Source organism: Arctopsyche grandis, chromosome 8 (genome assembly GCF_051622035.1).
Source record: "Arctopsyche grandis isolate Sample6627 chromosome 8, ASM5162203v2, whole genome shotgun sequence".
Classification (NCBI taxonomy): domain Eukaryota; kingdom Metazoa; phylum Arthropoda; class Insecta; order Trichoptera; family Hydropsychidae; genus Arctopsyche; species Arctopsyche grandis.
The window spans coordinates 11,654,944-11,672,294 of record NC_135362.1 but is presented as its reverse complement, the minus strand read 5'-3'; the positions used below and the strand labels follow the sequence as shown (position 1 = coordinate 11,672,294).

The 17,351-nt window shown below is 35.4% G+C and overlaps 4 protein-coding genes across 4 annotated transcripts; 2 read left to right on the top strand and 2 right to left on the bottom strand.

Annotated features, from left to right (window-relative positions):
* Nucleotides 1-5,666: 5,666 nt before the first annotated feature.
* On the bottom strand, nt 5,667-9,392 carry LOC143915236 (uncharacterized). Its single transcript, XM_077435783.1, has 2 exons — nt 9,156-9,392; nt 5,667-7,282 (listed from the first exon to the last, which is right to left on the bottom strand). The coding sequence occupies exons 1-2, from the start codon at nt 9,268-9,270 to the stop codon at nt 5,895-5,897; spliced, it is 1,503 nt and encodes a 500-aa protein (XP_077291909.1). The 5' UTR covers nt 9,271-9,392; the 3' UTR covers nt 5,667-5,894.
* A 1,386-nt stretch (nt 9,393-10,778) lies between these two features.
* On the top strand, nt 10,779-12,105 carry LOC143915101 (uncharacterized). The gene is made up of 5 exons (XM_077435532.1): nt 10,779-10,985; nt 11,058-11,329; nt 11,448-11,656; nt 11,739-11,892; nt 11,966-12,105. The coding sequence occupies exons 1-5, from the start codon at nt 10,912-10,914 to the stop codon at nt 12,007-12,009; spliced, it is 753 nt and encodes a 250-aa protein (XP_077291658.1). The 5' UTR covers nt 10,779-10,911; the 3' UTR covers nt 12,010-12,105.
* Clc (clathrin light chain) lies at nt 12,026-14,006 on the bottom strand. The gene is made up of 4 exons (XM_077435533.1): nt 13,574-14,006; nt 13,288-13,392; nt 13,105-13,216; nt 12,026-12,785 (listed from the first exon to the last, which is right to left on the bottom strand). Exons 1-4 carry the CDS (start codon nt 13,803-13,805, stop codon nt 12,602-12,604), a joined length of 633 nt encoding a protein of 210 aa, XP_077291659.1. The 5' UTR covers nt 13,806-14,006; the 3' UTR covers nt 12,026-12,601.
* Nucleotides 14,007-16,469: 2,463 nt separating this feature from the next.
* Tim8 (translocase of inner membrane 8) lies at nt 16,470-17,187 on the top strand. The gene is made up of 2 exons (XM_077436211.1): nt 16,470-16,645; nt 16,897-17,187. Exons 1-2 carry the CDS (start codon nt 16,541-16,543, stop codon nt 17,062-17,064), a joined length of 273 nt encoding a protein of 90 aa, XP_077292337.1. The 5' UTR covers nt 16,470-16,540; the 3' UTR covers nt 17,065-17,187.
* Nucleotides 17,188-17,351: the final 164 nt, after the last annotated feature.

Below are 17,351 nucleotides of genomic sequence, written 5' to 3'. Positions count from 1 at the left end.
ACTGAAAGAAAGGATCCAGGTGTAGCTCATGAAGCAATCACATTAGCGGAACAATTAAAAGATTTCAGCTTTCTTGTTTCATTAATTGTTTAGAACGATGTTATTTTTCATTTAAATTAATTTTTAATTCTTAGATAGAACATTAGTGTCAATGAAAGAAAAATTCGAACAGTTGAATAAATATTCAGACGTGGGGGTTTTGTGTATTTTATAAACAATCTACCGGAAAGAGCCGATCTTCAAATTAAGCTCACTGCGAATTAAAAATCTGATATTATTAGTAACGAAATTAGCGATGAACCTATTAATTTTATAAAAAATCTTTCTTTCAAATAAAGTTCAAGGTAAAATTAATCCACTCATTGTAGTAAATTTTATAAAACAGCATGATTTACAATAATTTTATCCGAACTTTTGGGTTGCTATACGATACTTCCTGAAAATGTATCAAGTGGTGAACGTAGTTTTTCGAAACTTAAAACTTATCTCCGGTCTACTATGTCACAAAATAGACTTTCCAGTTTTGAAACTCTATCTACTGAAAATGATATCGCTGAAAATCTTGATTTTCAGCTTTAATTATAGATTTTGCTGAAAAAAAGGCTCGGAAAGTTCACTTCTGAATTATCATTTTATTTATTTATTTTTAACTCCACCTGGGGTTGGGAAATCTTGGTAACCACTTTGCTGCCGGTCCCAAGCCCGAAAAAAGAGGATGGAAACCCATTTGTTTTAAATTTCTAGGGCGCTTAGAAAAAATAGGCGCCATAGGGTGTAAGGCCGGTACTGTATATATACATTGTATGTATGTACTTACTCATCGTCAGCAACATAGTAATGCCATGGGAAAAATATTTCTTTGGTGGTTTTCTGCCATCTGGCAGTGAAAAAGAAAAAATAGCCATACCAGTGTTCAGCCAGAAATATTTGGTGGATCTAATTTCCTTATGATTTATATTGATAATTAGGTTAGAGAAAACCAATAAACTGATTATTAGCACCAGAGCCGCCAAAAATCCGGTATAGCGCTTCCGGAATCCAGGATAAATCCCTAAAAACCCGCTTAGGTTTTATTTTTTTCATTACACATACATATGTACGTCAGACAATATTTTATTTGTTTTCTATTAGTGCCGGGTTAAATAATTATTAGTTTTTGACATAAAAATTTGCCTTAATTTAAATTTTATAAAACGTGGCCGGGTTATTAGCATCAGCTGGGTCATCTTGTCGCTCAGATAAAATTTATTGAGTGATTATGAATATTAAATTTATTTAATAAATAAAATCCAGCTTACTTTTCTTATAACAAACCCATCGAAGATATTGTTTATTTCGTCTTCTGTATTTGCGGGATCGATACCTCATAGTTATGCCATTGTCATATGTACTCGTATGTACATATGCTTATATCTGGCATATTTTAGCGATAACTTGCATATTCTTAAAGAAATCGATAATGTACGAAACAGTACACGTATGCTACTGCGTATAGACGAATAAGTGTTTGTTTATATGCTATGCAAATCAACAGTTTTCAATTTAGTACCAAATCTGTATACTACATTGGTATTCCAACTTTTCTGAAGTTTAATTTTTTCCAATTTTCACACACCCAAGCAATGCTGGATAATTCTATCAGATTTTATTAAATATATACTTACTTACATATATGAATCTTATATACCCACATATATAAAAAAGACCATTGTGTGTGTAATTCATTTATAATTAATTGTGGTTGAAAATTCATTTATATCGATTCAAATAAATTTAATAAAATTAATGAATGTTTACCATTAGACTAATGAATGAAATGAAATTAAACAAATTAATGTTTACTATTAGACAAACAATGCCAGGAAATTCAATGCGGTTTAATAAAATCTAATATAAGGTTTGCTGGGTGCATCGAAAACAAATCAAAGTTTCTATGAAGACGATATCGATATCGTTGAAAATTATTTTTTTCCGATTCAAATAAATTTAATAAAAAAACAAATGAATGTTTACTATTAGATTGTTTTGCCATGTTTAAGCTGTTTATATTACAACTACGGAGCAAAACCGTGTAAAACCACTAGTACTTGATAAATAAATTAATCTTATCTAATATATCTAATATATAATTTCGAAAGAGACTTTGTATGTTTGTAAGTATGTAACTATTGTTGGTTGGGCATATGACGACGATTCGATTTTTTTTCCGATTCAAATCAATTTAATAAAAACACAAATGAATATTTACTATTAGATTCGCCATGTTTAAGCTGTGTACATTTCAAATAATGAGCGAAGCCGGGTAAAACAACTAGTATTACATATATATACGAGTACATACAACAAAGACCGTTGTGTGTGTGTAATTCACTTCTGATAGGCTGTCGTTATATATAATTTTTTTCAATTTAAATAAATCTAATAAAAAACAAATGAATGTTTAAGTGGTTTATATTACAAATACCGAGCGAAGCCGGGTGGAACCACTAGTATGCTAATAAATATATGTAACTAGCTGTATTACCCGGCTTCGCTCAGTGTTTATAATATAAACCGCTTAAACATGACTAAGCTAATTTAATTAAAAAAAAAAAAAAAATTAAAAAATTAAAAAAAAAAATAAAAAAAAAAATTAAAAAAAAATCAAAAAAAAAATCAAAAAAAAATAAAAAAAAAATCAAAAAAAAAATTTAAAAAAATCAAAAAAAAAATATCTTTTTTTTTTTTTTGCCTTCTAGGGCTTCGCCCTCGGCACCCCCCTGAGCCTTTGCCTTCTAGGGCTTCGCCCCTCCACGCCCCATGAGCAATTGCCGTTTAGGGCTTCGCCCCCATGATCAGTTGCCTTTTAGGGCTTCGCCCCTCCGCGCCCCCATGATTCAAAGCCGTCTAGGGCTTCGCCCCCCTTAGTTAATGCCTTTTAGGGCTTCGCCCCCCGCGCCCCCAAGATTAATTGCCGTTTCGGGCTTCGCCCCCCTTAGTTAATGCCTTTTAGGGCTTCGCCCCTCCGCACCCCCATGATTAAATGCCGTCTAGGGCTTCGCCCCCCCTAGTTAATGCCTTTTAGGGCTTCGCCCCCCGCGCCCCCAAGATTAATTGCCGTTTAGGGCTTCGCCCCCCTTAGTTAATGCCTTTTAGGGCTTCGCCCCTCCGCGCCCCCATGATTAAATGCCGTCTAAGGCTTCGCCCCCATGATCAGTTGCCTTTTAGGGCTTCGCCCCTCCGCGCCCCCATGATTAATTGCCGTCTAGGGCTTCGCCCCCCTTAGTTAAAGCCTATTAGGGCTTGCGCCCCATGAGGCTGGGCCCCCCGGGCCCCCTTCGGGGCCCCACGGGGCTGCGCCCCTTGTGGCGCCCCCTTTTGAGCCCCATGGGGCTGCGCCCCCCGCGCCCCCTTCGGGGCTTCACGGGGCTGCGCCCCTTGTGGCACCCCCTTTTGAGCCCCATGGGGCTGCGCCCCATGAGGCTAGGCCCCCCGGGCCCCCACGGGGCTGCGCCCCTTGTGGCGCCCCCTTTTGAGCCCCATGGGGCTGCGCCCCATGAGGCTGGGCCCCCCGGGCCCCCACGGGGCTGCGCCCCTTGTGGCGCCCCCTTTTGAGCCCCATGGGGCTGCGCCCCATGAGGCTGGGCCCCCCGGGCCCCCTTCGGGGCCCCACGGGGCTGCGCCCCTTGTGGCGCCCCCTTTTGAGCCCCATGAGGCTGGGCCCCCCGGGCCCCCACGGGGCTGCGCCCCTTGTGGCGCAGCCCGGTTTATCGTATGTTTAACGGAGAGCTGAATGAGGTTGATCTATTTGGTATTTCCCTACATCAATTCAGGTCTAACATCAAGAGAATCTTGACCGATTGATTCATTTCTTCTCCTATTCTATTTTTCCAATATTTTTATACTTTAGTTTAGTTATGTAATGTGCTATTTAATCATATTATAGCTAACATTCTTTTCCTTTTCATTTATTTATTTTGTATTTACCTTTTTCATTTGTTTTATATTTGTAAATTTCAATTTCTTCTTATATTCTATTTTATAACCTTTTCCAAATATTTTAATACTATAGTTTAATTATACAATGTTCTACATATTTTGTCATGCCTTTATTCTTTACTTTTTAATTTGTTTTCCTCATATTTATCTTTTTCATTTTTGTAAAAATCTATTATTGGACTCGGATGTTACATATATTATTTATTTACTATTTGTTTTTTTTATACATATCTATGTACATCCTGTCTGTTGATTTTTCAATTAATAAAATAAAATAAAAATGAAATAAAAATACAATCGGATCAATTTACTTATAAAAATGTATCCCATGTTGTTTATTGTGTTTTTGAATGTATTGTGCAATTTTTACCGATGCTTGCCCATCTTGCGAGTAATATAAACAAACAGAGAAGTTTTCATCGGACATACGTCGAGCACCAATCGTCAAATACGACTGATGCTAAAATTATTTAAGATTGTCACGGCACGCCACTGGTTCCAAGTTACATGCATAATACCTTATACATATTTATAAAGCGTATCCTAAAAAGATATATCACCATTGACATTATATAAATGAGCCTTTGTTTAGAACCAAATTCAAATTCTCTCACCGCCCAGACTCGATCAAAATTTGTTCGCGTAAATAAAGACTCATGTCTGATCCTGAATGAATAATGTATTCACCAGATAAGAGTTACAAAACATGTTTATGATTGTTTTCATCTGCAATCAAAATTTGTTAGTGTAATTTTGTTTACCGCCTATTCGCAGTGCCTGTTTACGCAATTTGCATGACATCTTACTACTTTGCATTCCATTATGATCCCTTTATAATTTTAGCCTGGAAACGCGTGCATTACGTTTCGAAACGTACATACGTAGACTAAATGTAAATGTGTGCAGGTTTAGAAAAAAACTCATTCAACATAATCTCAATATATAATACATTTCAAAAATACACATGTGACTAAAACTATTTTATCATATACATATATAATACATACATATACAAAATATTCATGTGGACTCGTTGAAATATTTAAAAAGCTAAAAATCAATACATAAATAAAATTAATGCCTTAACATGAGAACAAATATCAAAGTTAATTTCGAAAATAAATGGCATTGTTATCACAAGCAATAATGACTACCACTAGGCAATGACAGCACTTCTTTTTTTTCCAACAATTTAAAACAAATGTATTGTATTAATACAGTCTCGTTACGTTAAAGCTACTTTTCGATACATAAAATTAGCCTTAAAATAAATATTTTAAAATATCACGCATATTCCTACTATATAAAAAAAATCTGCATTTAATTAATTTATTATATTTTTCATTATTATTATAATATATATTTTATTTACTAAGACAGTGTGGAGTAGCCTACATGCCATTGGTAAATAAAATTAGATAGAAGTCAATATTTGTTGTTATCAGAAAATGGACCAATTACTAGATATTTTTTCCATGTTTTCTTGATAAAAAATTAACAATAAAGACTAAAATTGATTAAATAATATACTCACAAAGTGTATATAATTATTATTAATTTGATATACATATTTTACAATACATATTATATAGCTCAATTCATGCTGCCAATGCATACATATTTATATATATATATATATATATACTACTTATCGTATAGATAAAATTATGAATAGTTAAAAAACTGGAAACAGTCTTATCATATTTATTTCTACCTCAAAATCAATTTGAAACTGTTTAATCTTTATTCACTTATTAACAAATCTTCAAGTCAATACGAATCTCTCAAAAAAGAAGATTTATTTTTGGCATAACAATGACGTATGCATTATTTTCCTTCATCACCTATATTGTTGACCATAGTATTTAATCATCTCATTGTAGTTATGTCAGTAAAAAACAATGAGATGCGTTTTGTCAGCCATGAAGGTGTTGCAACGATTGAGGTACTACCGGTGGGCCGTGCATAGACTGTTGTTGTGGCTGTTGTTGAGGTTGTTGCTGTTGCTGCTGTTGACATTGTACTATCTGACATTGTTGAACGGGACTAGCGGGTTTCGGAGACGCTGTCTTCACTTTGCTTTTCTTAACATTGTCACTTTCAGAAAAGTATAGCGGCAGTCGAGTTTTAATCGCTGCGAGTATTTCACCGTTGATTTCATCATGAAAGATCGCCGTATATCTCCACTGCCTGACGACGGGACCGCGTGTTTTCATTTTGGTTTTGTCAGTTTTGCTGCTATCTTCGAAAGCTTGCTCCCTCTTGAGAGGTGGCGCTGGAAGAGATTGGACTATGAAAAAGGTGTTCTGTTCGGCGTGGGTGTGAGAATATGATTGCTGCCCAGCAAGTGGTAAAGTCAGGGGATCCGAAGAAATCAACTGTTGCACGTTCCCAGGTTGAACTACCACCTGTCGCTGAGGATAATAGTTGATTTTGTCGGCATTTAAATAACTGCCCATACTGATGTGTTGTGAAGTATATTGATTTGAAGTGACCATCGTCGGTGATATATAGTTATCCGTTAAATTTACAATATTGCCGTTGCCGGAGTATGCGAGGCAATACGCATCGGAAGACGGACCGGCAATCTCTTGTGGAATGTTATTGGAGATTATTTGCGGTTGACTTTGTTGCTCTTCGGGGGTGTTAGTTTTCTTTTTTGTTTTGAATGGCGATTCAAAAAAGTGTGAAAATGATGGTTCGTACGTTTTTACGTAGTCTTTCCACATTTTCGCAATATTTATTTCTAATCCTGACAATTTGTCCATTCTGATGAAGTCTTTTAAACGATGCGTGTGCACTATTGAATAAATATGACTTTTGATCTGATCAATAATTTCTGGCGCTAATCTAATAGCTCCTAGTCGGTTCGATCTATTCTTTCCTCGGTTGTCGTTAGGGAACATGACTCCGTCGTCCATTTTCTTGCACAACACCCGCACTTTCCTTTCAGTTATTGCGTGAATGTTTTTAAACGCCGTCTGGCAAACTTGCGTCTCTCTGCCTCGTACTCTTATGAAATATTCAAAAGTGCAGGTTCGCCGACTGCTATCCTTTTTCCTTTTTCTTTTTATGTCTACTTGCCTCATCAGTCCGAACAGATATGCGTTCTGCTCATCGTGAGTCTTCATCGAGTAAAATCCCTCAAATGTTTTCATTCTGACTGCTTCAGGTATTCTTTCATAACACTTCCTCCTACAGTGACAATCGTCGCCGGGCTTCTTTTCAGGTATTAATTTTCCATTCGTGTTTATATGTTCTTTACCAGCAATTCGCAGACGCTTTTGCTTTTGCTTGTGCCACTCTAAAACAACAAAAACAGAATATTTTAATTATGATATGAACATTTACATACATCATTACATACTCACTATCAAGAGTCTATACTAGACTCAATATTTTTACAATAAACCTAATTTCTAACTCTTTTAACAGTAAGAATATGAGTTTCTTTCAGAAAAATTTCAAGTGCAAAATAGCGTCCGATGGGGAATCATATCTTGATTTTTTTAATATATGTACATATGTATATACATGTATGAGGAATACATAACGAGAAAATTACTCAACGGATGGGGAGGTGGCAAAATAAATAGGCAGCAGAAAGATTTCCAATATAAGATTCGCAGATGACACAACGTAAATGGCCAGCAAAGAGGATGAAATAGCTAAACTGTTTCATAAATTAGAAATAGAGTTAGCATCTGGCTCTAGAGATAAACAAACATTCTCTTCGTTGATAGATTCGGGTCTCTCATAAAGTCCAATGCTTTTAAAGACAACGATTTTATCTACCTAGGTGCCCTATTATCAAGAGAAGAAGGATGCCAACCAGAAAGCTGCAGAAGAATAGCAATGGTGAAAAAGGCGATGATCAGTCTGATAAAGATATGGGAAAATCACTCTTATTTTGAGAAGAACGAAAATCCGCCTGGTTCGATCTCTGGTGATCTCCATTGCATTGTATGGAGTCGAGATATGAACGTTTAAACATTGAAAAAGGGACATGTTAGATGCCATCAAATGTGGTGTTGGAGGCAGATGCTGTGCATTCCGTGCTATTCTCAAAGAGCTGGCAGTTTCAGAGAAACTATCCACAAAATGTAGGAAAAGGATTATTTCCTACTTTGGCCATATTACCAGGAAAAATGTGGAGAGTCTAGAGAAGTTGGTAGTCACCGGAACACTAGAGGGAAAGCAAGCTAAAGGACGGTGTCCCATAAGATGGTCGAACCAAATTAAATAACTGACGGGATCGTCCCTAAACGCTACTATAAAATTGGCACAGAAACAGGAGTGAAGGCGGATCGTCCATTGGATTCCAGATGGTGCAAATGACCACGATGCACAGCATTGAGCAACCGAGGAAGAAGAATTCCTGGAAATATATGTATGTATATTCAATGAACTGTATCACATATATAGTACGGTTACCTGACAACTCGTTCACAGATTTTCCGTAAACCGAGAATGCGCTCCAGGCATTACGTATACGGCCATCTATTTCTCACCCTGTCTGTTCACCAAGATCTCGTTTACTATGCCATTATGTATGCAGCCATCTCTTTCACAGACCGTCTGTTATCGGTGAACAGACGGTATACGTAATGCCTGGAGCGCATCCTCGGTTTACGGAAAATCTGTGAACGAGTTGTCGTGTCACCATATAGTACATCTGTATGCCAAAAAAATAATAAAATATAGTGTTAACTTTTATAAATACATATATATTTTACAAGGTGGATGAGTTCTAAAGGGAAAAACAGAATTTTTTAAATTATGTATGAAAAAGGTGTATTTATACATTTGTATAATATAAATCTATGATTCGGTTTTTCATTGAAATTATAACGAAATACTACATATGTAAGAATTAGAGGATTGGTATAAATTTGAAGCAAATAATTTACAATTGTTTTGCTAAACAATGCATATACTATATTATAAAATAAATAAATATATGCAATACATACCATAAGAAGGGTCAATGTATTTGCATGTATTATTGAATGCATTTAGAAAATATATAATAGAATAAGCGGTAAATTTGAATAGGAAGTCAAAAAGTCGGATGTATGAAGAGATAAGGGGGACGGCATTGTGTAATTCAATGAGGTTAATGTATGACACGAACTATGGAGAAGAAGAGGATGTTTAATAAGGTTGTTTATATGTACCTTCTGGATTTCTGGGACGCTTCTTTCGAGGTTTTGGTCTCGGTTGTCTCCATTTCTTTTTGGTGCGACCTGCATCAGACATGACGCCGACACCGACACCACCAGTGGCTGCCATTCCCCTCTACTGTCTACTATCGCAAGTGCAATTGCAGTTGCAATTACCCCGACTGACACACCTCACACCTCACACCTCATCTCACTTACACATCTCTACTCTACACTGACAGCCCAAACATCTCCATACACCGCCAAAACTATTATTATTACCCAGATGCATTCATGTCGAATTTTCTTTGCGGTTTAATAAAACGACTCTGATATTCAAGATCTAATCCAACTCCATGAAAACAAGGCGGGCCTTCATTCATAACTTCCCTCGTAGTAAGCAAGAATCTATACAATTCGATAAAATTTTAGATTAGCTTTAACGATAGCATGAAGACCATTTATTTTTTTCACTGTGCTCTATGTAGATTTGTAAAAAGTCATAAACTGGTAAGTAAAATAACTAGGATCCAGTACTAGGACGACAAACGGGCTACATCCCTAATGTGAATCACTAGTCACTACCAGGATAACCGACGCTACGAAAATCTCCTGTCGCACGAAAATTCGTCGAACAGAAAAATTGCCGTAAATAAAACTATCCCAATATTGCTCAGCAAATGCTTTTTTTAGGTGATTTAGGCAGCTTTGAGTGATTTTCGTGGCGGTGGTTATCCTGGTAGCGATTCACATTTGGGATGTAATCACCGAACCACTAGGACACTGCAATAAAATAGTTAAAAATTGTGCACATTCTGAAAATGAAGATAGGAACTTTTTTATTTTCTTCATATAAAAATTTAAATGATATTGATCGATTGGTTCGGTGATTACTAGTCAAATGTGAACCGGTCGCTCTAGATCGGTCACACGTGATCACCCGTCACACTAAAACTGGTCACACCCTAAAACTGGTGACGAGAAAACTGGTCACACCCTAAAATCGGTCAACCAGTTTTCTCGTGACCGATTTTAGGATGTGACCAGCTTTCTCGTGACCAGTTTTAGTGTGACGGGTGATCACGTGTGACCGATCTAGAGCGACCGGTTGTCCCGTGACTGGTTTACATATGACTAGTAGTCCGTTTACCGATCGATTTTAGGGTCAGTCTGAACCTACTGGTTGTCCCCCTATGTACGCGCCTACACTTAGATGATTTTTTATTGCGTGACATATATGGTAAACGGATTATTCTGCAAAAAGCAATCTCGCGCATGTCACTAAAATCTCGATCACGGATCATCTGGCACTCGAGTCCTCGTTAGTACAATATTTCGCGTGGTTAGCTTTCAATTGATGGAGTTTTGGGGTGCCAGATATTCCGTGATCGAGATTTTAGTGACGTGCGCGAGATTGCTTTTTGCGAAATAATCACCGAACCGATATATGCAAACTGGTTTGTGTAAATCTGTGGTTAATATTAATACACAAATATATGTATAAAATAAATTATCTAATGATTTAAGTCGATTTTAAGTACTGTTTATATTTTGAACATGATAGACTCTGTAAGCAAGCTCATTATAGTTCTGTAAGTATATCATGACGGTTTCGAGTGTTTTAATAGGTATTTGTAGAAGTAACAAATTTTTCAGATAAAAATTAAGTGCATATTATGTGTTTGGACCAAAATTGACAACTGTCATTGCGTTAGTGTGGTGTTATTGTTGATATTTACGCATTTACTTATTCTATATTTTCTAAATAGCTATGATTGTTTTGCCATCACGATTCAGCAAGCGGCCTAATTATGATATGCACAACTGTGAATCTCTTTCAACTCTGTAAGTTATTGTTCTTTCACTTATTTTATCTGGTTTTACTATGATCTGTTATTGCTTTTGTAAACTTTTCAGATGCATCAATGTTATCACAGAAAATTTTGATCGATATACTCGAGAAATGATCTATTTACCCACAACTATAAAAAATAAATTATTCCAAATTGCGTCTCGCAGATTCCAGATATTGCAAAATATTGACATTTTGTCGAGTTTATTACATCCTAATATTAGAGAAATTGATTTCACCAATTGCGATGTTACAACTGAAATGATTGAAACTATATCTATCTGCCATAATGTAGAAAAATTACAAATGGTATGTAATGCGACCGTATCAAAAAAGGGTTTGTATAATTATTAAAAATACGTATTAATGTGTATTAATTTTGCCATTAAATTAAATCATACGCGCAAATGATCCAAAACGGTGAAGTTTTCAATGCACGTTGTTTGTAATTGCAGCATTGTTACAACTAATATCTGGTGTACCTTGCTTGAGATTGCTCAGAGCTAAAAAATGTGTCAATATCGATGATGACTTTGTAGAAGTGTTGGTCAAACATTGCGCATTGTTAAAAATCTTAGATATCGCAAAATGTAGTATCACAGATGTTTCGATGCTTCAAATAGGTAGATTGAAACTATCTGCTCTTGATATTTCGGGTATGATTGTAAGTACAACTGATTACTCGGAATTCACATTTTCAAATGTAAATATAAAAATATCATTAAATAACCGTTTATAATTTTCAGATATCCGACAAAGGATTTAACGATTTCATATCAGGGGATTGTAAAGAAACTCTCAAGGAATTAATTGTTTCCTGTACAGCCACAAGCTGTCGCATGATTGAGAATGAGTTGGCCAATTTAAAAATATTTGTAAATCATTCCCATGTGGCATTCGGTAAATTTATGTTTAAAAAATTACTAAGTGAATTACCCGTATCAATAACTCTGAATTGTATTTTATTTTTCAGATAATTCTCAGAATATGAAGCAATTGTCTTGGGTTGTAAAATAAAAAAATACATTAAATATATATAAGTAATACTTGTAAATATAAATGCATATTTAATTCTGTAAAATTAATGATGAATAAAATTCTGATTGATTAATCTATAGTTATATTATTTACACAAAATTCTAATATATCATTGTATGCACATCGATACCGATAATTCAAATTTTATTACAAGGATAGAAAAAAAATAAATATCACGTCTGAAATAGATAACTTGTATATTTATTTGTTGTATTTTGTTACATATAGGTAAATCATAGCTCAGAGCGAGAAATCAAAATTGATAGTAAATACATACTAGCATATATTTATATTAAATTCGTAACAATAGATCAAAATTTAATTCTTATAGCAAAAGAAATAACAAAATTACAATAATATATCGGCCATATTCCATTCAAAAAAATAAAACTAAATGAAATACGTATAATTTATGTAAAAGTAATGAATATAATTTACATCATAGATACATATGTATATGGAAAGTATATAATTAAATCTAATACATATAATAATCAATGTTAAATGATGCATTTTAACAGCGAAGAAGCAATAAATGCATTTTAAGGAATGAGAATCTGGCAACATGTTTTTATGCCTTTTTTGGTGTTGTGAGACCAGTCTGCTTCAGTTGTAAGATTATCGATCGCATTCGAGATATATCTTTGCTTGATTTTGCCGATTTTGGATTGAAATCACAAAGTTTAGCAATGCGTTCCCATTCAGTTCCCGGCTCCATTTCATCGCTTTCAGCTACAAATTGTTTTTCAGCACTCCTATAATTTTAACAGACTTGAGTTAATTCAAATAATCATATGAATTATAATTTAAAATTAACTACCATAACGATTTTATGTAGTATAATGAACAGTATACCAATTTTGCAATAAACAGATTTATATTATTACACACATTTTGAATGTACGTAACAATAATAGCTAAAAAATGAATACTTACTTAGCAGCCTCTCTGAGAGCATGAAAAATATTTGTGCATCTTAATATTTCTTATGTAATTAATGCATTTACTTAATTTCAAAAAGGAAAATATATTTATCATGATGGGAAACGAGTTATATAACTCATTAGATCATACCTATTTGCAGCTTTCGTTTTGCTAATTTGTTCTTCATGATTGGCATACCACTCTTCCAATTCTTTCTTCGCCACTTCTTTCATTTCTTGCTTTCTTAATTCTTCTTCGGCATCTACGAATAACGAAAAGGATAAAAATCTAAAAATAATTCTTTATCGGCGGCAAAATAAAATAAAATAATACCTTTTTGTTCGAGCCGTAATTTTTGTTCTTCTCTCCATTTACGTATTTTTTCAGGCTCTTCCTTTTCTATTTGTTTCATCGGCGTTGGAGACGGAGCATCGAATACTATAAAACGGAAAAACGTATTAAACTAAAAAAAAAGTATACTTTTGTCAAGTGTGTCAACGAAAAGTCCCATCTGGGCAGAATTAGAATCTGTTTTACGAATATACATAGACATATGAAATAATCGATGAGTAGATAGGAGTCGTATAGTGAGTAGATAGGAGTCGGAAGTGGGCGTTACCGATCTGAGGAGGAGTGGTCGTCCCGTCGATGTCGAAGTGCGTGGGAGAGCCCTCGTCGGTGGCGAAGGGGATGATGGGGGCCGCGGGGGCTGCGGGGGCCGGGGCGGCTTCCCCGATGTGCGGCAGCTCCTCCTCGAGCCCCTGCAAGTGAGCCGTTTCCCTCGCCAAGAATGCGGCCGCCGCGTCCTCCTCCGCCATCGCGACGGGCAACGGTTCGCCGAAGTCGTCCATCTCGAATATAGTCTGCGGCTGTCAAAAGTCACCTCAGTGCCTGTCGACGGCGAAATCGAATCGCGAATCGTCAATTAGTCACCACTCGCGATAATGACAGAGTGACTGGAAGTGACACAACGAGACAGCACACCAACCGGCCAGCAATCACTGACCAGCGACCACACGTCACGCTCGACAGCGCTACCACACTAATGCAACGACACAAACTCACCCCTCATATCGCCGATATTAAACTTACTATGTATTTTCTTTTTAATTCACACTCCAAATGCGTTCTTTCATCTATCATTACTTTTCGTTCGTCCCTTCAGACAATGAGTCTGAAGTAAGTCCGATCAGTTAATGAAACTGATTTTATTTCGAGCGACTGATTTATAAAACAACTTTTGGGGATAGCAAAATATACCTTGTACCTTGGGCTTTAATTCTTTGGCTTCTAGAAGGATTGTTGCCATTTCCAAATACTTCTTTGGAGTTTTAAATGGAGTTGTTGACAATCCTTCGATTTTATCAGAGCTTAACTTTTGGGCTCCTGAGACCGGTAGAGCGCTGCGTAATCGACGACTCTTTCAACCTATCTTTGCAAGAACGTCTACTTTCAAGAACTCGTCACTGGTGGAAGCTATTCGGTTCCTTAATGTGATTGATGAGCATTTTGACCTGTTCAACTGTCATCTTGATGAGCTGGTTAGTTTCTTGAGATTCAATACGAGACTATTTGAATGAGATGAATGATTGAAATTTTTATTGCTTTTTCTTTGTTATTTTCATTATATTTTTCTATTTTTTTTTTGTAAGACCGGTGTGACGCTTTGGAGCAACCTGTCAGGTCACACTGGTCATTTTATTGTTGTATTTTTAAATAATAAATTAAATTAAATATAAATATCTTTTTTAAATAGTGTTTTATAAAATATTTATATTTATTATATTATATTTAATTAAATATTTACGATTTAGGCGAATTTTTTTTTTATTTATATTGTGGCGGTTCGCTATACGACATGGTCGAGTTTGGTCACCTTCCTGCGAGTGGGGACCAACTCGATTGTGTTCGGAGTTATCTACCTCACTCTGCCTTCAGCTGTCATAAATAAAACACGTGCATTAATATGCCAGTCGTCTCATTCGTCCATCCCCTATAATATATAAACTAGCTGAACCCCGGCATGCGTTGCAATGTGATAATAACGCATGCAATTCCCGTTCCTGTTCCCGTTCCCGTTCTCATTTGTCGGAAAAATGCAGGTAGCGAACACATTTGAAATTATTGCGTTGCAATGACACTCATTCCCGTTTTTTCCGTTTCCGTTCCCGTTTTTTCCCGTTTTTTTTTCACAGTAATCTTTCCGGGCATGCACACAACCAATCCTAAAAGTTTCATCGTAATCGATTCAGTGGTTTAGCAGCCTATTCGAGACACACACACAGATATTCATTTTTATATATATATAGATATATACATATTACGGAAACGGCTGTGGAGTCTTTAAAAAACGAGACTCAAATTTGACATTTTCCCATATTCCAACTCCAAAATCAATTTAAAATAATTTGCATTGGGAAAATGTAACAAATATCTTGAGTACTAATACGGTGAACCGATGTAAATCGTTAACTTTTAATTAAACTTTTTTTCATTCAATACTTGATTTGATTTATAAATCACCATCATCATCATTTACAGCCATTCGCCATCACTGCTAGACGGAGACGTCTCCATTCGTTTCTGTTTTGGGTAAGTATCATCCATCTCATCCCATACATTTTTATAATTTTACTAGCTGAACCCTGCATGCGTTGCAATACCACAATAACGCATGCAACTCCCGTTCCCGTTCTCGTTCCCGTTCCCATTTTTCGGAACAACGCAGGCAGCGAACACCCTGGTCGCGACGTGAAAACATTCGAAATTATAGCGAATATCACTCATTCCCGTTCTTCCCGTTTCCGTTCCCGTTTTTTTTTCACAGTAATCTTCCTGGACATGCATAAAACAAATCCTGAAAGTTCCATCGTAATCGCTTCAGTGGCTTAGGAGCTTATTCGAGACACACACACGCACACACAGACATTCATTTATATATATATATATATATATATATATATATATATATATATATATATATATATATATATATATATATATATATATATATATATATATATATATATATATATATATATATATATATATATATATATATATATATATATATTGATTTGATTGAAGTTTAGAAGAAGCTTGTAAAAAACGAGAAAGATAAAAACATTACGTTTCAGTTCCCCATGTAATGGATATTGGTGCCATTTTTAGTTCGTAGTTTAAGATTTACATACATATTGTATGTACATTATTATTTAACAAGTTTGGAAGAGGTTTGTAAAAATAAATAAATTCGAAATCGGAGTCAGAGTAGCTTGAATTATTAATAATCCCGACTTCAGCCAAAAAACTACGTCTCCAACTTTGAGTTAACCACGGTCCCTAACCACGGTCCTCGAGTCACATATATAGGTTTACAAACACGGCTAACGTAAAGTTATGAATAGTTGTTTTGTTCAGTTCAGAATTATTCAGTTCGATTAACAACTTATAATATAAAAACAGATGATGCAAGATGACGAAAAGCTTAAGCACGTGCGTTAAGTATTGTCATTGAGTATGGTAAGTAGTAGGGTTGTTGCGACCGGTTTCTGAGGCAGTTCGGCTCCAGTGTCAGGAATTCACGATGGATTCGTTTGATCCAGGCTCGTCTGATTCCTCGAAACTCGATAGCGGAGAACTGCAAGAATTCTTGCAAATAGAAAAGCAAAAAGCGCAGCTAAATGCACAGGTAGTACACGTAACAACCTAACTTTAATTTTTTATATAAATTAATTTTCTGAACATTTATTAACCTAAAAATGTTGTGACAAAAAATATTCTTCTTACCATTACGCAACTTGCCTTCAAAACTATCTGTATTAAAATTCGGATTGGTCATTGTTCAATATCAAAATATACAGTAATGTCATTTGTAAATATACTAGTTCTGAATAAGTGTATTCCTCAAATTTTTTTAAACCAGTGTTTTTTCTTTGGCAGATACACGAATTCAACGATTTTTGTTGGGATAAATGCATGGATAAACCTGGAAGCAAACTCGATTCAAAAACTGAAAATTGCCTAACAAACTGTGTAGAGCGATTTTTGGACGTTTCGTTTTTGATAACCAACAGATTTGCGCAGCTGATGCAGAAGAGCGGAAGCTAAATTTAGACGACAATTATTAGGAATGTTAATGTAGATTTAATGCAAATTAAATAATGTATGATTGTGTTTATTTTTATGTATCGTTATGTATGTTATTGTGTTAATAAAACTTCATAGATCGATATCGGTTTTTTTTTACATACCTCTTATACGTTTCACTTATTTAAACATATATATCATCGATGACTGAAATAAGCAGTGATTTACAAAATCGGATTAACATTCCCATATGGTTGCTGGAATCGCTTTACCCATTATTTTTTGCTGTTCATTTTTAAATTTGCTAC